The sequence below is a fragment of the Podarcis raffonei genome, chromosome 1 (assembly GCF_027172205.1).
Source record: "Podarcis raffonei isolate rPodRaf1 chromosome 1, rPodRaf1.pri, whole genome shotgun sequence".
Taxonomy (NCBI): Eukaryota; Metazoa; Chordata; class Lepidosauria; order Squamata; family Lacertidae; genus Podarcis; species Podarcis raffonei.
The window spans coordinates 126,719,202-126,745,778 of record NC_070602.1 but is presented as its reverse complement, the minus strand read 5'-3'; the positions used below and the strand labels follow the sequence as shown (position 1 = coordinate 126,745,778).

Below are 26,577 nucleotides of genomic sequence, written 5' to 3'. Positions count from 1 at the left end.
CCTGCTCCTGCCAACCTAGCAGTTTGGAAGCACGTCAAAGTGCAAGTAGATAAATAGGTACCACTCCGGCGGGAAGGTAAACGGCGTTTCCGTGCGCTGCTCTGGTTCGCCAGAAGTGGTTTAGTCATGCTGGCCACATGACCCGGAAGCTATACGCCGGCTCCCTCGGCCAGTAAAGCGAGATGAGTGCCGCAACCCCAGAGTCGTCTCCGACTGGACGTAATGGTTAGGGGTCCCTTTACCTTTTTACCTTGGCAAAAACTAGTACAGTGGTGTCTTGGTTCTCGAACAGCTTGGCTTCCAAACACCGCAAACCTGGAAGTGACTGTTCCGGTTTACGAATGTTTTTCGGAAGCCAAACATCCAACGTGGCTTCTGCTTGAGTGCAGGAAGCTCCTGCAGCCAATCGGAAGCCGCACCTTGGTTTTTGAACCATTTTGGAAGTCGACTCCCAGAATGGATTAAGTTTGAGAACCAAGGTACCACTGTAATAATTTGTTCTTTGTCTCGGCAGTCTACTGGCTTTTTCTCTTTATCAGAGTTTTCCACAAGGATCAAGCACCATCAACCAGTTTTCCCAGGCTTAGTGAAAACAACCCTCTTCTGTATTCCTAGAACATCTCACCTCAGTTTCACAGAAATAACTGAGCAGCACAATACAAGAATAAAAAGTTGCTGAGAATAAGGAATTTGGCGAGGGATTTGGAAAAAAGAATTGAGTGAAGGAAGCCAGAAATTCACTACCGCTCAGCAAGTACAAAATCTGTAGATTTTATCCGCCACACAGCAAGCACAGGATGAAGACGCCACAATCAAAATGTGAACATTTCTCTTATTTATTCAAAAGCTAGGGTATGACAAAGAGGGTTAAAATGCAGTATGCCACCTTTTTACATAAACTTCTTGACGATCTATCAGAGACTTGTTAAAGTGTCTCCCTTTTGAAAAATGCTCACACACACACACATAACCATTAATATTTTATACACAAATGTTTATTTCCTCAAAATAAACAGCCCCTTTAAACACAAGGAATGGAATCTAAATCCTCATCAAGATGAATCCAAAATGAAATCTTCCCAGTACTCTGTAAATCACTGCTCTTGGTCACTACTGGCTTTAACATCAAAATCAACAAGGACATGTTATGTAAAAATCATGCTACTGGATTTCTAAAGCTCTGCGCCTCTGATCCGCTCTACGGTGATCTGCGGTGTCTTAAAAATTGTACATCACCAGATCTGAACCAAGTGTGGAATAGCTGTGCACTAAACACAAAAAAAAAGAATGAGAAATAAAATTACAAGACATAATCGAGTTCATAACGAATGTAGGTGTTCTTTTCGTCATTGTAGATTCGTGGGTAATGTGCTATTAAAGCATCCTGTGAACCAATGTAGATGGAATTGTAGATCTTCCAGTACACGTCTCTGACTTTTCTGGCAGGGTGAAACAAACCCTAAGAAAATAAAAGGAGGGGAATTAAATCACATTTCCAAGGTGTTTTTCTCTAATTTGTTTAAAAGAAATGACAGTTTATCCACAGCGAGCCACAATCCTAGGCATTGCAAAGGGTGTTCACAACTAAATATATACAAAATGGAGATACCTCTCCCCTCTTCTAACCCTCCCTTCACCCCAGGAAACTTGCAAGCTGCTCAAGCTCAACGTTTTTAAAAACATCTTGTATAGTGGAACACAGAGGATGGGAGTGGCGAAAGTCACACTGCAGATGCATAAAACCTCTCACATCCACCCAGAGGGTTTCCCCATCACAACCACTGTCTTCTTTAGCTCAGCTACAGCACAAACCAAATGTTACATTGATTTGTGACTATTTTCAGCTAATGATTTATCAAGGCTTCCTAAATGAGCTATGCCCCAAAATAAAAAGGTGTCTTATAATTAAAAATTTCCAGCAGTCATTCTACCGCTACAATTGTATTTCAATAGTTCTTAATATGTCAAAGAGCAACCCTGCCTTCGTTAACCGTTTTGCGGTTGTGCAATATTTAACCAATGTTTTTCCTTGCCTGATTTATTCAGGCGAGCTTATGGTGTTTGTTCATAGAAGGTCACGCTGAGAACGCTGACAAAAAATGCAATACGGGATTTTATTCCAAAGTCTGCTCACAAACCAAACATTTTTACTTAAGGAAATTTACCTGTAAACAATACTGTAACATTCGGCAAGGTCCAATAGCAACCCTCAGCCCTTCCAGGGCTCCCATAACTGCTTGGATGACATGGGGCGATGTCTCAAACACATTGGGCCACACGTAATTCAGTAAGTGATTCAAAGAGTCTTCGCAGCCAAAGCCGTATACTCCAAGCGACATATGTTGTACTACAGCACTAGCGGTTTGTCTGTGAACAAGGTCCCTGAAAAGGAAATTGCATAGACGTGTTTAGGTTTGGTTTTTGCCAGGCTGACAGAATGTATGTTACAACATGACTATATGTTGGAAGTTAACCGATTTTGGTGACGTTTAGCTTCTTAAAATCACTGTCCATCCTCTTTTCTCCCTGCTACGCTCATCAATAGATTCAACTCAGTATGTCTGGGTGAGAGCCACAATCGTTTTAGATACTTCTACGCTGCTTCTCCATTTCGGCAACTCACAATATTAATAAAAACCAACCACGTTAAAAGCAGTAAAATTCACACAATGGCGTAGAGGAAAAGCACAAAGAAATAAGCAGGCAGCTGCAATAATCGGGAAAACAATATACTAAAAAATGATTAAGGGAAAAATTAAATGGCAGAGGCCACTTAACCATGTGAATGAAGCCTTGGAGAATAACCTGGCACCCAAATGATAATGCTGGTACCTCACAGATTTCCTCAAACACCACCAGCTTAATCTCTCAACTCTGAGAAGGGCCTGATTTTAAAGATCTAGCAAGTTCATGTGGGAGTTGGTAGGCCTTCAAACACTCTAGCCCCAAGCCACTTAAGAGTTTCATACATTAACACCAACACTTCAAATTGTACCCAGAAACAGACTTGTATCCAGTGTTGATCTTGCTAAAAAAAAAAAAAAAATAGTAACAGGCTAGCAGTTGGAACAGTTCCCAGAGTCCAGGAGAGGATAAATTCAGAGTGGCTTAACTACTGCCTCCCTGGGCAGATGTTAATCAACCAAAAAGAGTAGAAAAGTGGAAAGCTATGTTACACCAAGCGCCATCTTTTCCAGTCACAGCTATGTAAATGAAGTTCAGCCAAGCAATGTGGCAATTGTTTAAGCTTGCTTTATGTATACTGAAGAGAAAAGAGGCAGGGATTCTAAACATCCATCCCTCCAGGGAAGGGGAAGGCACTTGGGATCCAGGAAAATCAGTCCCACTCCTTCTTCCCAGAACTGGTGGCTCACACAGGCTGCTTATCATGTATTCTGGTCAATTTTGCTTTTACAAATATTTCCAGTGTTTGCTTATTATATGCCTAGAAAGCAAGTCAAGTCTTGTGTCCGCCCCCCATTTAAAATTCTCCAGAAGAAGTGCATCAGATGAAAGATGAAGACGGTAACACAATTTAAGCCTGGGGAGTGGGGTTTACTTGCCTGTCCATTAAAGCGTCTTCAAGCAATGGGGTTACAGCATAAATGTAGTCCTTTCCCATTTCTCCAATATACTCAAAGAGGAAGGAAAGTGATTTTAATACACCATTCTGGACATTCAGTTCTGGAACTCTGTATTCATTCATGAGAGCAGGCAGCACTGTGAAAGGGGAGCAGGTTTCAGCTACAATAGCTATTGCTACTGTTGTACACACTCTGTTTTGTCTTTCTTGTACTTTCAAATTATTTAGCAGCGTCGCCAGCACATCGTGTGGTCTGGAAGAAGAACAAAGCAATAAAAAATGTTAAAATAAAGGAACCATGGCACCCACAGACTAAGTCCCTTGGGGTAAGGCCCGTCATACTTGCTCCTTGTAATATGTAATGCACACAGATTAATATTATCAATTAAAAAGGTATAAATGCAGCATCGAATTTTCGATGGGATTTACATTTTGTGGGTTTGTAATTGGTTATACCCATTGCTTCTCCAGTTTTTTCATTCAGATGCATAGCTCAAAAGGATCCAACTCCCCCTTTCTTTGCAGTTGTGTTAACTTTTCATTCTCCAAACCCCAGACACACGATTGACATCGAGAAGTACTGAAATCAACAGACTTAATTACTTAAGTCCATTAATATCAATGGGCCCAGTCGGAGGAGGTTAAAATCACCCTGTATGTTGGAAAACGGGACGTTAACACTACTTCAAAGAGAGGGAGAAGTACTGTATTTTTCTGTGTATAAGACGTGTATTTTTCTGAACACAAAATTAAGAAATCAGGCCAGAACCACCCACACCCGAATACCTGTGCATTCACCATTCATCTATAAGACGATCTCCCAATTTTAGACTAATTTCTTTTAGCAAAAAACCCTGTCTTCTACACAGAAAAAATACGGTAGATTGTGTCGAGCTGTGTGTTTATACAGTAAGGGAAATGCTTACCCAATAGCCTTTGCAATATAACCAAATGTGTTCACAGTTGCTCTTCGGATGGCTTTCTTGTGAGCTTTTAGCAACTCCAGCAGCTCAAAGCAGATTCTCATCCACTCTCTTGCAGAAACATATTCTGCCCCCCTGGATAAAAGAGAGAGGAAAGGTATTTTTTAATGAAAAAACTAAGTGGAAACCTTTTACGCAAACACCTAGATCCGCAAGACGTAGTTGCACTATTTATTTTGGATTGAACATTACAACGAAGATTGAATCTGAGGTACTAATAAGTGCAAAAGAAATTACAGTACACACATATATAAAAGATACTCTACACAATATAGACCGGAAGGTTAACTGTACACTTAACCACAAGAAAAAAATCATGTACCTGTCTGCAATACGCCCAACCAGGTCTATACAATTCTCCTGCACTTTTTCATGTCTGTTCTTCAAGATAGGTGTGAGCCTTGGCAGCAAGTCTTTAATCGGAGGGGTCATTTTGTGCATACCTGTTCAACATAGAAAAGGGTACCTTGAGTCTCAATTTCTGTCCCTCCAAATCAAAAAATCACTTTGTTGTTTTTGTTATAAAAACTACACTTACCTATGACGTTCACGATAGCTTTAAGTGCTCCGAGAATACTGCCCAATACTTCAGGGTATTCTTCACCCAGGTATTCATATAATACCACACCCAAGTGTCCCATCAATTTTTCCTATGAACAAAAAAGAAAAAGCAACAACAGCTTGTAATCGAACGTCTCTAGACACAAAAGCAATGTTTAAGAAAAGTGATAAGGAAAAGTATCTACCTCCTGACAAGTCTTCATGACAACTGCAGTACGGGATATCAGGTCAGCAGCTTGCTGCCTTACTTTGGCTGACTTGTTGTTCAAACGCCACAAAACTGTACCGCAGATCTGGGGCAAGTACGGTTTAACTCGCTTGCCAAGAGCATTGACCACTGTTCCAAATCCATTCAACATCACGGAGTCCTGTTTACAAGGAAGTTATAAAGCAGAATGTCTTAGTATTGTCTTGTCACCAACATTGGAGGTTATTTGACTTTCCTAGCTTCGCTGTCTCGTTCCGATAGGTTAGGTTTTGACCCCATCTACATTTCTCATGACTTGACAGTCAAGCACAATTTCAGGTATCAGCCCTGAACTCTTGCATCATCACACCCACAGAATGGTAAAAGCTGATTTGAGCCCCAAAATGGAAGCAAACATTTCACTATTGACAGCTGCTTAGTAGGGACGTATACTGAAGTGGGTTTAACTGACAGGAGCATCACAAGTACCTCAGTATCAACTCATTCAAAATGAAAAACAGGAAGGACCTTGTGGCTGCAGCCTGAGTACTTTCTCCCTCCATCCAGATAACTGTTGCCAGTCATTTGTTGGGCTGGGAATAAAATAGTGTGTGGGCTCAGTCAGATATCTCCTATGGCCCCCTAACAACTAAAGGGATAGCAACTTTTATTACCCACAGAGTCCCAAATGACTTGTGGGAATGCTTGTGCAGATGGGCTGTTTTTGAGCATGGACTATGTTACTGGTAAATTTTTAAATCTGAAGTCTCGATTTTCCCTTTCCAACACAATTATTAGTCATTATTCTAAACTTAACCCCGAATAGAAATTATGAGTGTTTCCATATACCTCTGTGGTCTGTTCTTGGAAGGCATACAGGATACCATCAATAAGCTGTTCTTCCAGCTTGTGGTCAATATCAGCTGCTCCCAGATTCCCCATGATTTTCTCAATCGTCTCCATAACCATCTTCCTGTACTGCTCAGCTTCATCTTTCAGATCATCCACAATCCTGGAAATAATTTCCGCTGCTCCAACTTTGTTTGCAAGCTCCACAGTTGTGTCAACCAACTGAAACAGACAATTTTTATTTTATTTTTTGAATAAGCAAGTTTCATACCACCCCTATTCTGTTCCCCCAAGAAGAAATAGAAGCAAAACTATGTTTTAGGGATAAAAAAACAAAGAGTTTGGGTGAGCGTTAAAATTAGGTTTTGGGAGGTTGCTAGTATGCAGCGAATACAGAAACTTCAGGATTGCTACTAGTGTGGAACAGGCCATATAGATTGATCTGAAGCCTGCAAGCGATGGAAAGTTTCCCCCTCTTATTAACTTATAATTCTGCATGGGTAACTTGCAACCTGCTCCTATGCATATATACCTGGAAGTAATTTCTATTCAAAAAGGCTTACTCTTAAGACATATGGACAGAACTGCAGTCCTAAAATTCTATTCTTGGTGGCATTACTACTACAGTACATGTGAGTAGTTGAAACACAGCATATCTGAGCTGAATATTCTCACTGAATAAGAACTGCCAAACTTTATTTAACTTGAAGTTTGTATTAAAACTAGCAGTAGTGTAAACATAGTTCTTTTATCGTTTTAAGCACACTGTCCATCATTTAGAGACTAAGGTGTGAAGAGGTACACAAATGGTTGAAATAAATAATAAGGCTTCCAGTAATCCACCCAGAATTAGCATTTATGGTTTCTTCTGAAACTGCTTTTACCATGATGGTAAAAGTATTGCTTGTTTCCAACACACTTCCAAATGTTTCCAACACACTTCCAAATCTGTTCAAAGCCTTCTCTAACTAAGAAGCCAACAGTACCTGTCTGTAATTCCTTCTGTCCAGTGCCATTCTGTGCTGCCAAAAGTGCTTGAAAAATGGGGGCAGAATCTCTGTTTTAATGTAGTTTGCTTCAACACCATCTGTTCCACAGCACTGCTTTACCACCTGGAAGGAGAGGAAACAGCCAACATGAATACCCTATTTCTCCTTGAGAAAAAGTTATGATAAAAGTTTCATTATACTCAAATTTCAAATTGACAAAATGGTTCTGGAAAAGCAGTATGTTAAAAAACTGTCTTATAAGGCAACTAATTAAAAAATGCATTCAACAGCATGACCCAGGAAGCTCCTGATTCAAAGCACAGCTCAAGCACAAACTCCTTGGGCTGATCTTAAGCAAGCCCCCATTTCTCTTGATCTCAGTATTCCTTTCTGCACTATGTTGAGACTATTACCTTTCAGGATCCATGTCTATCTCATATTCATATATATTCATTTATTCATTCATTCATATATTCATGTATATATACATGTATACATACAAACACACATATGGGTATAATTAATATATAAAAATATTACATAAAATATTACACTTGTTTTTATTAACAAGTTAAAATTGACCGTTACCAATACATCTCTCCCAGCACATGGAACTGTAACGCTCTTCGTAATTTGCATACACCCAACTCTTTAAAGCCTCAAACAATCGGCAGATATTACATTTGCATACCTTCAGTACAATCTTTTTCATTTCTTCATCAGGAGACTGGAACTCTCTGATAAGGATCAACATTACTTCCCTGGTATAGTAATTGGCGTATTCTGCATCCATAAGTGGAATAAGGTACCCGATAGCTTTCAAGAAGGCAGCCAGACCCTGATGGTACATAATTTTAGAAACATGATTAAAGATCAATAATATCCAGGCATGTTCTCTTAAAAATGAGCTGATTGAGGCAACTCAGGCTTACCTTTCCTCTGTGCTGGCGTATACCCTTCCACAGGGGCTTTAAAACAGAGTCAAATGACTCTATGCCGTAGGGAGTTGCTGCCTCGGCTAAAGCAGCAATAGCCAAAGCACTGATGGTACGTACTTTCTGCTGCTCATCCACCAAGCCTGCAAAACAAACACATTGCTGGTTTCACCTTGCAGAGACACAACTGAAGTGACGTCAACAGATATCAGGGCACAACAAACACATTTCAGGTGATACCCAGTTGTGGCAGTCAGCTTGCACCACAGTAGGCATTCTGTGAACAGGAGTCCCTTCCTAGTACAACACAAGTGCTGCACACAATCTTGTGCTTGTGAGAGAGACTGTGAACCCCCTGGCACAAGTGCAACTCATTGACAGTTTAGCTTTGTGTGCTACCACTTGTGCAACAATGGCAACTCTCAAACCTTTTCGTGCAGACATTAAATTGGATCCCACCCTAGGCTTACCAAAACCCGCACAATTCATGTTAAAATATTTTTGGAGCTATAAAGCAATGTCTTGAGAGACCTCAACAAGTCAGCGAGAATATCCCCAGTCATCCCAATCCTACAGCCTAATCCAGTGGTGGTAAGCCTTTTGGCCAAGGCTGTCACAAATCTACACCTCACTCTGAAGTGTATGACTACAGTACTTGACCAACTTCCCAGGTCTTGGTATAGCTTTGTCTCTGGTCTAAAGAGGTCTTAACTTGAAGAGTAGCACAACACCAAGAGGCAAACAGGACTGCAAACCTAACTTCAGCATAGCCTCCAATCCTAGTCTCCTATACTGCAGGCTCGTCTACCCATAGCTTAACTATTTATCTGTATAGCGTTAAAAGGGACAAGACTGATATAAATTCTCAGCTAATATCTTTTTTTTAAAAAGAAAGTTGTAAAATTGATGTTATCTCCACCACCAAGTACACACTACATTGGTATGCCAGCTGCTAATCACTTGCAATACTGCGATAACCAGAATGCACAACTTTGCTGATGGAGATAAAGGTAAGATGCATTTTATGAACAGTCCAAATTCTCCTCTCTGCATTTTGCTTTCATACACCCAGCAGACTTTACTGCAAAGAGAAAATCAAAGATGCTCTAATACAACATTGATTTGTTATATGACCCATTAACAGCATTCAGCTAAAACGCACTCCCCTGCTTTAGGACTTGAACGCTATGCAATTTTACATCTACTTACCATGCTCAATAATTTCAACCAAACTTCTGAGATGAGGTAAAATGGCACAGCCCATAAGAATAGCAATTTGCTGCACAATCTTGATACCAGTGTGCCTAGCTTGCCAGGACTTCTTGCTTTTACACACGGCTTTTAAAAAAGGCAACAGAGATGGAATGCCCAAAGCAGAGGCGACCACAGCAAAGGCTCGAGCCGTTGTGTTACGAACGTATTCATCCATGTTATCGATATCAGGTCGCATAGTGGAAATCATAGTTGCCAGTCCGGCAGCCTGAAAAGACAAAATAAGCAAACAGGCTGCTATTGCTGACTTGCACAAAGCATTTCTACAATCTAAATTCATGATCGGGTAAGCCTGTGCTCATTTTTCAAAGCCATAAAGCAACAGTATCTTGCCTCTTCACAATATGAAGTCAAATTGGTTGATATGCTTATATGTTATCCCAGGTCAAGTTTTCAATCACTGCTAGTATCAGCATAATAAAAAGAAAGAATTTATGGTGTGTTTACCTTAGCCAAGTTGGAAATAATTTCTCTGCCTTCTACCCTGGCATAGTAGTCTTCATCAATCAGCAACGGTTCAATGACCACAAGAATCTGAAAAGGGTTAAATGAAAGTTAAAACACTCAGATCTTATGCAAATGCAGCTTTAAAACTGTGTTAACTTCAGTAGTAGCTAAACTCAAGAATGAGCTTCATAGAAGTTGAAGGTTTCACACTTTCCAATTCCAAAGAAATTAGAATTTATTCATTTGCATTTATTTAATCCACATTGCAATTCTCTGTTATCCTTCTACTTTGGTACCTCGCACTAATAATTTAATGCTAATAAGGACCATTCCTACTTCCAAAAATAGTATTATAGCTGTGGCAGCTAGGACTTAAGGACCTAGGTAAATAAATTGGAATTCAAAATTTAAACGCATGTATCTGAAGGGCACCAACAGTGTTTTAACAACACAGCTTTTTTCTATATTTAATTGTGGAAATAATATCTTTATAGCTATGAGCCTACAACACAATAGGGAGTGCAATCATCTGTTATTCTGAATATATACATCACAGGCTTACATTAAAATTATGTCATTCAGAATGAAAGTACTAAATTCCAGTGAGACAAACCTTGTGGACATATGGTCGAACCAGGTCATCTAATTTGTACAAGATTCTGTCAATAACTTTGACAAGCAAATGGCGTTCTTGGTCTTCAAGAGTTGGTGACATCAGCAAGGGTAAAATCTGGTTGAACAGCGGGCCTGCCCCAAATTCACGAGCTTTATCAGTAATCTGTCGCAAAGCAGCCTATGGAAGAGGGGAAATGCAGCATAACATTAGATACAGTCTGCTCTATTCATTCTAAAGCCCAGCAAGTCAAAAAATTAAAATAAAGAGATATGTTTCTATGGCATTTAATGCTCCTTGTTTTTAGACATCTTTCGAAGATTCATTTTACTGACAGGACAGGCCTTTTCTGTAGAATTGGAAGGAACCCTAAAGGTCCTCTACTCCAAGCCCCTGAAATACAGGAATCTCAACAAGATCATAAATGAATTTTATGCGACTGGCAAGCTGCATATGAGATTTCTGTTTTTAATCTTTGTTTTTATTTTTGCTGTACACCACTTAGAGGTTTTGTGCATGACTCAGCTGTATAAGTATTTTTCTAAATCAACACAGCCACACTCTTCTAAGCAGTCTTTAGAAGCACTCTTCTAAATATTTTAGTAATGATGGGTCTTGGAACCAAAAATGCTGTCCAGCTCCGGCAAGAAATTATAAAGTGAGCCTATATAACATAATAATAAAATTCAGTCATAAATTGCAGGGCAAACACAAGACAAAGTGAGCATAAACAGTGGATGTAAGAGGGGCAGTGATCTAACTTACCTTCCTCATGGGAGGGGTGCCGTTCTTAATCTTCAAAAGCAATTTCATTATTTTTCTTTCCTTCTGTTCCTCTGGACTGAGTGTTGATTCGTCAACATCAACCTACATTTAATTACAAGTACGTTGGTTAATAGACATTTAACGCCAACCTCCATACAGTGTAAGACAACAACACAGACAAGCCAAAATCTCACCAGTAGTTTATCGAAATACTGTATGTCATCTGGTTTTAGGAAAGGAAGATTTCCTGAGGGCTGGTCATTGACACTCTTCATGGTCCTGTCTTCAGTTTGCATGTGGAATCCAGTCATGCCGCCCAGGGGTGTTGGCGTCGCTGTAAGTTTACGAGCTGGAGTACGGATAGGGACATAACCCGCTGGAGGAGGGAGAACCTAAAATGAAAAGGTTAAGTGTTCAAACCCATCATCGGAGAGATTAATTTTTTCCCCCAAATTTTTAAAATTGATTTTCCAAAATTCTAAACAAACAAAAATCATAACTGAACTTGATCCAATCTTAGTAACATTGTTAAGTGACTTCCTCAAATCCCCTAGCTGAATTTCAGTGTATATCATTGTAACAGTTTTCCAAAACCAATTTTTCTCATAATATTAACTTAATCACTTAACATCTTTCTTTCTTTTCGTTTTAACTTTAAGCATATTATTCTCTAACATCACGTGTTTAAATCCTAAGCCTATCTGATATTTGCAAGTTTTTCCAATTAAGTTATCTTGACGTATTTAAGTACATAGTCTTTAAATTTCATCCATTCTTCCTGGTACTCCTCCTCCTTCTGGTCGCGGACTCTTCCAGTCAGGTCAGCTAGCTCCGATTAAAATTGCTAAACACAAACAGCTATGTGCCAGCTGGCAACCATACTGCCCCCAACTGGCTCAGAAGTGGCAATTTACAGGCTGCTGCTCACCTGAGCAGCGCCACTTCCCAAGAGTCTGCTCAGGAAACAACTCTGTCCAATCTGTTGGATCTCAGCCAGTTGGCATCATCTTTCTCAACTTCTTGGAGGAGCCCCAGAAGAAGCCTGTGCGTCAGTGCAGAAGCCTCCTTAATGTCACTGGGAAAATGAGGTGCTGCGAGCCAGCTCTAAAATCTTGCCCAACTCTCACGTACTGAATTTAGCGTGCTCATCTTCCAATTTTGTCTCTACTTAAGCTGCTCTGGAGGGGATGACACTGGAGACCCTGAGCAGCTTTGCCAAGGAGAATTCAGCACCTCAGACTGAGAGCACTGACCATGGCTAGTGTGAACTAAAGATGAAGAGTTTGGATTTGATACCCCACTTTATCACTACCCTAAGGAGTCTCAAAGCGGCTAACATTTTCCTTTCCCTTCCTCCCCCACAACAAACACTCTGTGAGGTGAGTGGGGCTGAGAGACTTCAAAGAAGTGTGACTGGCCCAAGGTCACCCAGCAGCTGCATGTGGAGGAGCGGAGACGCGAACCCGGTTCACCAGATTACAAGTCTATTGCTCTTAACCACTACACCACACTGGCTCTCACCACTACTGGCACTACACCTCTACTCTACACAACTACTGGCAAGGTAGCATCACTACTGGGAATCGAACCCAGTTCACCAGATTACGAGTCCACCGCTCTAACCACTACACCACACTGGATCTCCAAAAAGAGAGAGAGGTGTGAGAGAGCAAGTAATTCTAAGCACAAGGGCTTTTTAGACTGCTTCTCCCTTAAGAGGACCTGGCTCTCCAATGCAAACTGCTTTTGAAACTGAGCCCAGCTATATAAAGAAGACTCCTCTGGGTTAGGCCCAATAGAATCACAGAACCATATAGAGATGGAAGGGACCCGGAGGACCATCTAGTCCAATCCCCTGCAATGCAGGAATATGCAGCTGTCCCATATGGGGATCAAACCTGCAACCCTGGCATTATCAACACCATGCTCTAATCCACTGAGCTATCCAGGTTCCCACGGTTAAGTTTAGGAAACGGCTGGATTCCATCCAGTATTTTGAGAACATTCATGGTAAATTTTAAAAGCAAAATAATGAAGAGATCGCTCAAAGTGCAGGCACAAAAACTATTAGGTTACTACGAACGGAGAAAATACATCAGTCAGGTCCTGATTCACAACATGCAAAACATATTCAAAACATAGGTCCGCTCCTGAACAAGGCACGTTAAAGTTAAGGAAAACATTATCTAAATTCATGCTAATCCCGCAAGTGATGGCTTGGGTCCATCTGCTTACCCTATATCCCTCAGGAAACATGGCATCAAGTTCTTCATCAGAAAGGGGCCTATTTCTCTCATCTATTTCTCTTTCCCACCGCCAAGCTTGGAGCTGTTCAGGAGTCATGCTCATGATGTGACCTACGTTGAAATCAACAGATTATGTTGTTAACTGCGTCAAATGATCTCCATGTTCAAATGCACGGCGCAACAAGCAAAGGCATATATACATCATTATCGCATTTCAAACTCGAATTATTTAAGCAGACACGCATTGCACGCCCCTTTAGGGATAAGCAGAGTAAGCTTGAAAACCGCTCTTCTATTTCATTAGGTCGTTGCTGAGTTCCAGCATGTTTTACGCTTGGGCTGTTAAAAAAATAATTCAAGCATACCTGGTGTGGGGGTCGCCATGTTCATAGCTGGTGTACCAATTGGTGTTTTGCCGGGGGTCAACACAGGGGTGCTCCCCCCCATCTGGCTTGCAGGCGTTTCATCCCAACGTGATTTTCTTTTGCTTGCCCCAGGGGTTGGGGTTTCGCCAATGGAATCGCCACCTCGATCAGTACGTGGTGTTTCAGCCCAACCGCTCCCATGTCCAGGAGTATCTGTAAAACAAAACCCACTTGCTTCAAACTGATTCCAGTGTACAGAGACAGATGATCTATTCTGAAAGTGAAAACTCACTGCAGGTTTCAAGAACCTTTTCAAAACTTCCCCAAGATGTTGAAATGCAATCATGAACAATGTTACTCGCAAATAAGTAAAGCTGTATTAGTTATACACGGCTTTGCTGAGCGATTGCAATCCTTTTATTAGCTTTTATTTCAGAGAACAAGATTAAAATAAGTTTCTTTAAATAAATCTGAGGGGTTCCACCTGCTAAAATGGAAGATTTATTTTGTCCCCTTTGGTCAGAAGACACACGCATCTAACAGAGAACTGACATTCTTCTTAGTATTAATAGTAACAAAGGAGATTGCTACCTGAGAAAAACATCCAGTACTCTCTTGAATGCATAGAACTTCTTGAAGTTCTTTGGATTTGGCCTTAGAGTTCCATGTACATTGACAAGCAAATAACAGATCAGGATGATAAAAATACCTCTTTCTGTTTTGGGAGTCTCATCCCATCGATTTTTCCGTGCGCTGGATGTTGCACCTCCGTGGCCTGGCGTTGCATGCCCAGGAGTATCCCCACGCCCAGGTGTTGCAGCTCCTGCTGGTGTATGGCTAGGAGTTGGATCCCATATTTTTGATCCAGGTGTTGCTCCAGGTGTCTCACTACCCTTTGCACGGCCAGGTGTTTCATCCCATCGCAAAGATGGAGTATGTCCAGGGGTCTGAATAAAACAAAAAAACAGGTGTTATATTGCACTACTTGCAAAAGTACTTAAGTTTGCAAAATTCTTGGGAATTCACATGAACTATCAGGTGCAGATCACTGGTTGTCTTTTTTTTAACCCAGCAGGTATTTTCATTCACCTTTGTGGCTTTTCTATATTCCACACTAGAAAATTACATTGATTGAGAGGTCCTAAGGCAACCTGATGCCCTCTATATATTTTGAACTGCAAATCCCATCAATCTCAGCCAACTGGACAGCTGGAAGGCACCAGGCTGGGGAACACTGCTATATGTGCCTGGTTTGCATGAAAGGGGAGGCAAAGTGCTGGGGACTCTACCCTCTCCATGGAAATCTGTGAAATGGGTGAGAATACCATGCCACCCATACTACCTAACTGTTCCCTGTGCTGTAAGCCAGGCGTGGCCCAAGGGTCACATGGTAGTGGCCCTTGAATTCACAAAGTAAGAAAAAAGGACAGCTCTAAATACAGCAAAGGCTCATGAAACCCCAGAACTCAATGACTTGAGACAAGCACCCACAATCATCACACCCTTACCTCGGCTTGATCCCAGTTAGATAATTTCTTCGGTGTGGTGCCAGGAGTCTGGTCAGCAGTCTGATCCCAACGCCGTTTGCGTTTTGATGGTGGCTGGGACGCAGCACCATTGACGACTTTAAGTTCGCCGGCCTTAGCCTTTTCTGCTAGTTGCTGCCTAATTTCTCTCTGTTAGAAGATAAAACAAATAAATGACTTATTCCTCCAATACTATCAGCTTAAAATAAATTCCACACTCCTGTGCTAGTGGAGCCTTTTCAAATCTTTTGATCTACACTTTTATTTGCATTTTTGTCAACCTGTAAGCTATTCAGTTGGCTATCCCCTACTGCAATCTTTTTCTCTTTCTTTTTTGATGCTATAACTTAATTCTGCAGATAAGCATCTGCCAATTATTAATGTCAAATAATTTAGCCAAAAATATCAACAGGCTACACTGAACATGACATACTCACAATATTCCTGATCCTCCAAACCATGGCATATGCTCCCTTGCTCAGACTCCCTAACTTATATATTCCTGCTTAGTGCAAGCAATCCTTTGCCATTACATCTGAACTGACAATAAATTGGTTTCTTCCCGCTCAACTGGATTTAAGCATGGGATAGGAGGAAGGAATCCTTGACACTAAAGCTTGCTCCTGGTGCTTCCATACCATGGCTCAGAAGCCTGGGTTTTTATTTGGGAACAGATTCAATGTTTCGGCCAAAAGAACAAGACCATTAAATGTTTTCTTCCGAAAAACATGTGCAAATTCACCATGATAACATTTGTTTTGCTGAAGCCACAATATTCAATTCACTGAATTTGCACATATTGTCCACCAAGAACGTCACATGCAGTTGCACTAGGATCAGAGTTGAGGAACTCCTGGCGATCTTCCGGGTGCCTTCAATGTCTGCTGCCTCCGTATGTGAACTTAATGGCAACAGCACTATGATCCACAGTGGGCAGTTGTCAACCACCCATCATTTAATTTCCTCACAATGCTTTAACATGGTGTTGCTCCAAAACATATAGGAAAATTTAAAATTGTTCGTGCAATTGGACAAACAGGTCAATGGAGGATGGCCAGGGAGGAGAACCAATTCATGAGAGATCTGAGCATTGGTGGGCTCTCAAAAGCTGCCTGATCATCAGCCTAGACTGCAACCAATTAAAATTTAAAGTGGAATTTTAACCCACCTCTTCTTTTGTCAAATGTTGTTCACGCATAACATCCATGTATGTTCTCGCATTCATTTTAGGGTCAGGTGTCTTCCCTCCTGCAGAAGAGAACAGCAACAGGACAGAAGTATAATAAGTACAGGAGATTAGGAAAAGTTGGCTTTTAAAACTGCCCTACTCTAATATTACATTATGCCAAAATCAATTAATTTTACTGTTTTGACTGAATTGTTTTTTTAAAAAAAGATTACATGTATCTTACGTTTATTCACTTTGCTGATCAATTTAACCTGTTTGAACACAAACATAACTACAACAGTTTAAAACAAATATTTTTTTAAAGGAGATAAGAATGATAAAATGACAGCACAGTTAAAAGAGTCTTCAGAAGTGATGGGTTCCTGGGTTGCTAATCCGGAATACGTACACTTTCGTGCCTTTGTCTCCATCAGCAGTTCTGACTTCAAGCAGCAGAATAGAAGCCTAGAAAATTATCTCTTTACCATTAGTAACACTTTGGAAAGATATTTATAATCAACACATTACCTTGTTCAAGCTGATAAAGCCTATGCTATCTGACTATGAACTATTGTAAACCTAGATAATAACTCAAAATTGTTTTTTATCATACAGACCAGCGTATATGCTTCGATGAATCTGGACAACCATTCCCAGATTCTCATTTTGTGGTGACATGTTAAAGGGCTTCATTTAAAGAGCACACAATTTCTCCCCCCACTGATTCTGAAGGCACAATTATTACATTGTGAGCTGATTCCAATAAACTATATTCACCATAAGGATACTCACAGGCAAATGATTGTTTTTCCCACATCATAAGATATACCAATCTATATCTTAAATTTTATTCTAACTTTTAAATATTTTACAGAAGCCCAACTATATAGTAACAAACTTAGCAAGGATGCACTGCTCTTAATGTGCAGATTGGCTATACATGTAGTATAGCATTAATATTTAGGACAAAATAAAATTCTTAATACATTTTCTATGCTGAAGATCATTGCCCAATTGGCAGTGTCATTCTGACACTAGCTTTGATAAGGACTTTCCTTTGGGATACTTTTTCACCATTATCTACACAGGATGTGTTGAACTGCACCCTTAAGAATGCAGACAGGACTGGCATATAGCAGTACTGCTGTAGGAAAGAAATTAAGGACAGTTAGTATGGGCCTGTGAATTCTGACAATACATGTTTATATCAATGACAGTTAAGCAAGTAAAATCCATATCCCTATCAATTCATGCAGGCTGAAATGCTAATTTACAAAAACCTGCAACCAATTATAGTTTTAACCAACAGGTGCCCTCAGGTTACCTGTCAAGCTGACTCACCTGAGGAAAATTTCCATCAGGTCCACTACTGCCCCTTGCACTGACCTACAGTCTAAAATCATCAGAACAGACTTGAACTATTAAAAAGTACCAAAGCCTCTCAATGTTACTTTTGCTTCATGTAGCTAATCTACCTACTGAGAATGAACTGCCATGTTTGCTTAGCATTTTAAAAGCAGCAATTCTCTTGTGTTCTAATTTTGGACTGAACCCTTCCAGAAAGCTGGAAGGTTCTTGAGCACTAAATATACAAGTTGCTCAAAGTATAGTATACATAAACCAAAGCAAAAAAGAAAAAAGAGAAACCTTTAACCCTTTGTGTTTCTATGGCAATGGCTCATTATTTTCTTGTCCTTCTACCTGGAAAGAAAATTTGTATTATAAAAGATGAACAAAATGGCAAACTACGATTTCAACCAACTCTTAAAACTACATAAACTAAAAATTCCTGAATTTATAAGCATGCCAACAGAAATCAAAGGGCTAAAGACAATTTTAAGGGAACAAAACTCGTAAGATCCAGTGAAAAAGAGAAAGTAAGTTACCATCTGCAAAAGGATCAAGACGCTCAGGGGAAATAATCATCATCCGCCTGCGGTTTTTGTATTCATCTTCCCGATCAGCGATCTTTTGTGGGCGATGCTCAGCAAACGGATCATACTAAGAACCAGAAACACAAAATATGGGTTTTCTTTTGTGAGCCAGCAATGTAAAAAGATAAGGAAATTTTCCCAAGGTTTTCTATTTCCTCTTAAAGGAAAGACTACTTCAGCTGAATGAAAATTGTGTTCCCAATTCACTACAGTGCCAACAGTAAACTTCACAGCTGGTGTCTTTTGCCAAATCACTCTTATGTTTGTTGCAGAAGGTGCAGCTGGGGCAGAATGCTGCAGCAAAGTTAAGCGGAGCACCTGGACAAGCACATATTAAACCTGCTTGGTGGGAACTACACTAGCTGCCGAACAGCTCCCAAGTCATGTTCAAGGTCTTGTTGTTATATATAAAGTCCTGAACAAGTAAGGACCAGGCTACCTGCCTTCCCCTGGTCAAACCTCTACGGTGACATAGATCATCCAGGCAAAATAATAATAATAATAATAATAATAATAATAATAATAATAATAATAATAATAATAATAATAATAATTAATTTATTACTTATACCCCGCCCATCTGGCTGGGTTTCCCCAGCCACTCTGGGCAGCTTCCAACAAGAGATTAAAAATACATTAAAACATCAGTCATTTAAAACTTCCCTAAACAGGGCTGCCTTCAGATGTCTTCTAAATGTCAAGTAGCTGTTTATTTCCTTGACATCTGATGGGAAGGCGTTCCACAGGGCAGGCACCACTACTGAGAAGGCCCTCTGCCTGGTTCCCTGTAACTTTGCTTCTCGCAGTGAGGGAACCGCCAGAAGGCCCTCAGCGCTGGACCTCAGTGTCCAGGCAGAACGATGGGGGTGGCAAAATATACTATAATGTAACATTGGACAATGACCAGAAATTGAGCATTTTCTGCCATTGCAACTGTATTACGGAACGCTCTTCCCCCTGCCATACACAAAGCAATAACCATAAATTGCTTCCCTGGACCCGTAAGATTAGACCCTTTTAAATTTCAATCCCCATGTTCCTATTTTATTTTTATATCAATGTTTTATTGGTTTTAGGCTGTACTTTTAATCATAATGGTTTTTTTAAAAAATATTGTACACCACATAGTTTAATACTATTAAGTGGCTTCTAAATGAAGAAGTCAGGTTAAACAATACAATTAAAATTTAAAAACAATGAGTGGCACACAACGAAATGTAATCATTGCACACAATTGCATGGAGGTTTCAGCAGCTTACAGAATAAATTACTAATTCACATGCAGTGTGTATGTTCGTGTGCACGGCCACAGGTAAAATCTCTCACACCTCTCACTGAGTATTTTGTCCCCATTATTCCTCCCAGAAATAGAAATAGAAAGCTTCTACTTCCTTATTGTATTATATAATGAAAAGATCACCTGTTCGGTTGACTGTGGTATGTCATTAAGGAGTGCCACTGGTGCATGGTATCCAGGTTTCTTCTGGCCAAGCAAGCTTGTAGAAGAGTAGTCGTCGTCATCCTATACAAACAGGAACATTTAACATTTAATTAATTGTTCATTTCTGTATTTAAATTATGGCTTTCGGGATGGAAGGCTTTTTTGCAAACTTTAAATGGGAGCCTTAGCCGAAATGTAAAACTTGCACACCTTTTCATTTAAGAACAATTTCAACAATATGATAGACATTGTTTTGACAGTAACATATTGGTGTACTTACGTCTTCTAGCTCAGTTGCTGCGATTGAAGTTACATATCCAGCGAATCTGCTATCACTCCCGCCATAGATCTCTTGGTCATAATATCCTGTAGAATCAAGGCCCACTCCCTGAGCTTCATCAAGGGCAGCTTTTTTGCCTTGGATTTCTCGAATCTGTGCTTCGATATCTATGACAAAGGTAAATTCAAATGCTTTAATACACACACACACACACACACACACACACACACACACACACACACACTGATTAACAAAGGCATGTCCAAAGGTATTACTGGAAGCATTTCATCAACTTCTCCAAGGCATAAATAAAGAGCAATCTAGCAACTGTTCTGCAGGGCTGAACACATACAGCATATGTAGGAAACTACTGTATTAAGTCAGAGATGGAAGTATTCAGATCAAGGGACACCCACCCCAAGGGGAAACCTTTCTGGGACCAATTAACGTAACCCAGTGATGGCCAAACTTGGCCCTCCCGCTGTTTTTGAACTACAACTCCCATTATCCAGAGCTAACAGGACCAGAGGTCAGGGATGATGGGAATTGTAGTCCCAAAACAGCGGGAGGGCCAAGTTTGGCCTTCACTGATGTAACCTATGCTTTTGTACGGTGAGACATTCCAGTCACACAAATCAAAGGTTTTGAGATAAACACACACAACCCCCACAAATCCTCCGTTCAGACAATCAAAATGCACTGTCAATAGTTCAAGGGTACAATCCAGCACAGCAAAAGGACTTGAAATGGGCACAGAGGAGGGGTGTGGTCAGGAGAGTGAGCATATTCCTAGGAAGCAGTGTGGCTTATGTAAAGACGAAGGGCCTGACAGAGGATGAAATAACTTTCTGTTAGGAAAGCTGCAGTCAAATTGATGAGGGCAATGGATAGCCTCCAAGGTCCCTTCCAACTCTAAGTTTCTATTATTAACTTTTATTATCACTGTTCATAAAATATTGCCTCACTTGCAGGATTTGTTGGATCTGCCTACTGTAAGGTCATACTATGACAACTCTCCTGTAGGCCGTCTAAATACTGTATACCCAGATAATAAAACATGCACTAAAATGGTCACGTTTGCATGTCACTCTAATATAACTTAACAGGAATTAGCTGTAGTGAGTCTTCTGTGCTTCCTTTCTGATCCTCCTCTACGGCTAGGAGTTGGGAGTTCTGAAAGTTTTGCTTCCACTTTTGGCTATTATTCTTATTAGGTTTTTTATCCCCTTGTTTCCTCCCAAAGGAGTCCAAGGCAGCAAATACATTAAAAACCTTAAAAACTAACAAAATAGACTTATATCTAATAACTGCAAAGTTACAGGAAACATATCTTTCAAGATCCTTTACCCCCACATGCCTGGGTGAATACATTCTTGCCTAGAGATGTAAAATTTCCAGAAAGCTATGAAAAATAAAAATGCTCCCCTTTTTAGGGGGATATAATTTTAGTTGAAAATGAGATGTATACAATACTTAAGTTTCTTATCCATGCTACATTTACTAAATTACGAACAAAATCTGTACTGTTGGTTTTATTAAAGTACAGATACATTAACATTATTTGAACCATCTTTACAAATACAATTAGGATAAGAGCAAGCTACTGCACTCATTATTTTCCTAGTTTGGGAAATCAATGGTTGTTTTCGTTAAGAACACCACTTTAGTAAACAAAATGAAGATTTTATCATTTGGGCTTCAAAACCCTATACCTGCCTCTTTTGTTCTAGTAATTTCTTGCTACAGAAGCTATTATCAAATGGGGTCCCAGTATACAGTACACCACAACTTGCTACAGCCAAAACTGCAAAATCAAAGATGCAGCACTTAACCCCAATTGCATGTATATGTCCGACTTTGTCTTATCAGCAAAAAGTTGCACAAACCACCAGGTATGGCACAATTAGTACAAATACAAATAGTCTGCCTGCCCAGATGATTTCCCCATTCAAAAGATATTACATACGGAATGGCTTGCAGTAAGGTTTAAGCAAGAGAGGAACTAATTCTTGTTAAACTATATTAATTAATTTTACTACATGCTGCTCTAGGGCTGCATCCAACAAGCCATACCATTAAAACAAAGTATTCCACCTGTGCAACAGGACTTCATCTCTCTCCCTTCTCCCTGCATGCTCTCCAAATCTGTTCCAAAGTATTGGTGGAGCTGAGAATAGATTTGGAGGTGCACAGGGAGAGACAAGAGAGAGGCGGTCCTGTTGCGCAGGCAGAAAAGCCCTTTTGTTAAAGGGGGTACTTCATTTGACTCAGCCCCCTACTTCTGAGTTCAAGTTATCTAGCCTTTTCCAGACCTGCACTTTTATTTTTTTAATTTAACGATAGGGTTGTCTAACTCTGAATTGTGACAATGACATAATGGAACTGGGCATACCCCAACTATTAAGAACACTCTGCCTCCAACAGAACCATCTAAAATCCATTCAATAGTAAAACTGAGGTGCCCACATTTAATCTCCAATAAAAGTAAACTCATCCAATCTCAATAATAAAAATCACTATGTATTATTGTGATTACGCTTACTGCACCATAAATTAATTATATATTCATATACTTTTCAAGCTTATAACTTCACATTGATGTTATGTTAAGAAGCCTTGCAACAATACATGTTGCAGCAAGATCACAAGTATATATGATGGGGAAACCATGAAAGAGAAGATTGTTCCTAATACTGCAATCCAAAGCACACTTACCTAGAATAATGGTTTAGACAATGTCAATTTGACATTTTCGAGTAAATGCATTTGAGATTAAATGCTAAACTACAGTAGTCACATCTTTGCAAAGAAAGCATCTATATATTAAACTCCAGTACTGAACCACAGAAGGAAAGAGATTATGTACCGGTATTTGCTTTAGTTAGAAGAAAGGGGACATGGTTAACCCTTTTATAGTTACTGCATTTGTGGAAAGCAGTGGAGAATCTCCTCTGCTACAGGGTTCTGTCCACATCAACATGGGAATGTTCTTTGCCAGCTGCATAAAGTATATTACTAATTGCTAAGTTACAATGGCATCATTCCTGGTTTAGGGAAAAAAGACATTCCCACATTAAACTCATTCAGTGTCCTTGTCTGGAAAGCTACTCCCTTCATAACCTTTTAAAGTAAGAAATTCATCCCTTTTGCCTTACAAAAACACAGCTGTTCAACCAGGTAGGAACTTCTAGGCAGACACCTGCTATGGTATCAAGCTTAAAGTGAAACACAAGCGCCCTTGGTGGGCTCACCGTTACCTCCCAAGGGCAAAGCCAGATTTCTCCAAACACACCAATGCGCTTAGGAAATTGCACACGCCACTAAAAACCACACACAGCTCTTGCCACAAAGCTTGCAGAAAAGCCGCTTAAGACTATGAACACCGCCCCACCTTCTAACTTGACCTCCTTTCTCACTTCTGCATCTCCTAGCAGCGTTCCTAAGTATGTTTCATGGCATTGTTGGGCCATGTGGTCTGCCCCCCCCAGCGACCCACTATAAAAAACCCTCAAAGTTAAGCAATAAGCCTCCCTCCCCAAGAACCATATGTGCAACACTTTCCACAAACTGAGTCAAAAGCTGAAAGAGCACGTAAACAAGCTTTCTTGCACTAGCCAAAGGCCACGGGTGAAAACCATACAAACACTGTTGAAGAAACAAATATCTATAAATCTGTTTATAAAAACAGAACCTCCGCCTGAGCCAGTGTTAGAAACAGATATGAAAGCTAGGAGCTAAATGGCACCTTAAACCTGGATTATGGGCACAGCAACAGAATACCTAGGCTTTTTTATAACAATACAAAGCTGAACATGAATGAACTGCAGCTAAAATATGTTCGTTTTTCACATCATTTAGTCCAGGGGTCAGCAAACTTTTTCAGGAGGCCGGTCCACCGTCCCTCAGACCATGTGGGGGGCCGGACTATATTGGGGGGAGAATGAATTCCTATGCCCCACAAATAACCCAGAGATGCATTTTAAATAAAAGCACATTCTACTCAGGTAAAAACACCAAGCAGGCCCCACAAATAACCCAGAGATGCATTTTAAATAAAAGGACACATTCTACTCATGTAAAAACACGCTGATTCCCGGACCCTCGCGGGCCGGACAGAGGTGATTAGGCCGCATCCGGCCCCCCGGCCTTAGGTTCCCTACCCCTGGTCTTGTCCTTCCATTGCCCACCCCCCATAATATTATTAAAAGAGGGTCTCTTATCCAGTCTTCAGAGAGTAGTTGGGGGCACAAAAAGGTCCCCCTTTCCTTCCACTCTGCAGTTTTAATCTGAGGCGCAGCACTGCGCCCAGAGCTCAGAAACCGAAATCCCCTCGCAAAACGCGCCTAGAACAAGTGGAGCTCTGAAGACTGACTGAAAACCACCAAAATCGTGAAGTGAAATAGAGGAAATCGTGGCCCTCTGCACGCCTCTTGCGAGTATTATTACATGCGAGGGGCCCATTTCCTTTTCGCACTTGCCCTCCGTGGCGAGTATTGCGAAACGCGGTGTTGCGCGCACGGTTTTGTACTGTAAAACTAATAAAAACAAATAAAAATGGTGTTCATTTCGTGAAAAAAAATTTTTTTGGGGGGGTGTAGCGGCTCACGCTGGTTTCTGGTCCAGAGCATTTCTCTCTCACAAACACCACCAACACACACACATCTTTGGCTAGGCTTCCTGTGGGTCTCCTGAGCTGAGGCCTGGAGGCCTCAGGAAAGACGGGAGGCAGAGGCCAGAGCGGGAAGGAGGAAGGAAGAGACCGCGCCAGCGACGCCATTACGCGCAGGCCTAGCCCCGGCCGAGGCGCGCGAACCGTTGGGCCGCCCGAAGAAGGCCCTCCGGCTTCCCCGAAGTGCGTGAGGCGCGGGGGGGAGCGGAAGAGGGTTTCAGGCCCGGAGTCGAGCCGGAGAAGAAGGCCCGGCCCAGCCCTCCCCGTCCCTTACCTTCGTGAGTCTTGGCGATCTTCGCCATTTTGTGTGGAGCTCGGGACAAACACAGCGAGCGAGATGGAAGGGGCCCGCCGAGCTCCGCCCACTCGTCGACGTCGACTTCCGCTATCTGGGACCGACAGGCCGGAGGGCGTGGGGAAGGAGGAAGGCGCGAGAGTCTTGCGCAAGCGCCGGAGCAGCGCGACTGAGGCAAGCGGGGGGCGGGGTATACGCTGGCCGAGGAATCCATAGAGACGAGAACGAGAAGGCTGGGGAAGGGTCTCGGGCCTTGCTTCCGCCCAAGCGGCCCTCGAGTTTCGGCCTAGAGACGCGCGGGGTTCCATGTGTACTGGAAAAGGCGTCTTCCGTTGTACATTCAGACCCCCTGCGCGTTTGTGTTTAACATGTTTTATTAAGTTTCCACAAATTTCACATAGCATTCCAACACATAATAAAACTTTTGCTTGTTTAATCGACTTCGTATCCCGTTCTTCTTGTTTTTAATTCCATCTCATTGCTGCACCTTATCCTTCACTCTTTTATAGCGTAACCATAACACAAATAGCCTCTAGTTATTTCAGTTGCTCGTAAGCTCAAAGTTCTGCTCGTGAATTAATCATATTACAATATTATTTTTTAAAGTGCGAAAAGGGCTTCTAACCATGAAACAGTTATCATCAGGTTACCTTATTTTAGCATTTTTTAAACAGCAATTTTGCTGAATCCTTCCCCTTGTCCATTCTTCTTTGGTGGGAACTTCCTTCAACTTTTTCCCTTTCTGCTCAGAGAATATCAGCTGAGCAGCACTTTTGTTCAATATGGTTGCTCTCCTGTCTTGTTTTCATTATGACTGATTAGCTGATTTTGGGGCGCAAGGTGCTTTTAAATACTGAATTCAAAACTGCTGTAACCTGCCCTGCCCTAAGAGCTGTAGGTGAAGGGCACTAAATAAATACTTAAAATAAAATAAAATTTGTATACTGCCCTTCATCTGAAGTTTATTATTATATAATAATAAATAATAATATCAGAACCTTAAACATGGGCAGTTAGAGAAGTTCACTTGAAACATCTGTCTATTTTGCTTTTCTACTCCATGCAGCGAGGGTCTCTACATCCCTGTCGGGCAGGAGTTAATGTTTTTGTTTGCTACTATGGTACATTTTTGTGTTTTTATATTGGAAATATTTTTATATTTTATATTGTAAACTGCCCTGTGAACCTCTGATGAAGGGTGGGAAAGTAATAAAACAATAAAATATAAATATATGCTTTTCTTTGGGGGGGCACAGGGGTACGTACACATACCCCTAAACATTTTGTGAATCTTTGTACTTTTGACCATTTACTGTATTTATTTTTCCTGATTTTGAGGCATCTGATCAAGACTTGTATTTTAAAATGAGCTTAAAAATATATTTGCAGATGCTTGTGTGTTTCATGCCAGGCATAAAGCAGCTGGCTGGGTGCTTTGGCAGTTGTTTGTCTTCCTGCTCAGAGGCCCC

The 26,577-nt window shown here is 40.9% G+C and overlaps 1 protein-coding gene across 4 annotated transcripts; it reads right to left on the bottom strand.

The window, feature by feature from the left end:
• Positions 1-812: 812 nt before the first annotated feature.
• Positions 813-25,205, bottom strand: SF3B1 (splicing factor 3b subunit 1). Of its 4 annotated transcripts, XM_053361654.1 has the most exons (25): positions 25,088-25,205; positions 20,145-20,311; positions 19,844-19,945; positions 18,376-18,490; positions 16,490-16,569; positions 15,304-15,471; positions 14,505-14,742; positions 13,796-14,008; positions 13,420-13,541; positions 11,379-11,576; positions 11,185-11,286; positions 10,420-10,599; positions 9,807-9,893; positions 9,297-9,567; positions 8,085-8,230; positions 7,844-7,990; positions 7,150-7,275; positions 6,164-6,385; positions 5,313-5,495; positions 5,105-5,216; positions 4,889-5,009; positions 4,510-4,641; positions 3,564-3,836; positions 2,166-2,382; positions 813-1,459 (listed from the first exon to the last, which is right to left on the bottom strand). In XM_053361654.1, exons 1-25 carry the CDS (start codon positions 25,113-25,115, stop codon positions 1,301-1,303), a joined length of 3,909 nt encoding a protein of 1,302 aa, XP_053217629.1. In that variant the 5' UTR covers positions 25,116-25,205; the 3' UTR covers positions 813-1,300. The 4 variants fall into 4 exon arrangements, with proteins under 4 accessions (XP_053217629.1, XP_053217637.1, XP_053217655.1 ...); XM_053361662.1 differs by lacking the exons at positions 18,376-18,490; positions 19,844-19,945; positions 20,145-20,311; positions 25,088-25,205 and adding an exon at positions 16,899-18,161; XM_053361680.1 differs by lacking the exons at positions 813-1,459; positions 2,166-2,382; positions 3,564-3,836; ... (15 more) ...; positions 14,505-14,742; positions 15,304-15,471 and adding an exon at positions 16,899-16,954 and having other exon boundaries at positions 16,534-16,569.
• Positions 25,206-26,577: the final 1,372 nt, after the last annotated feature.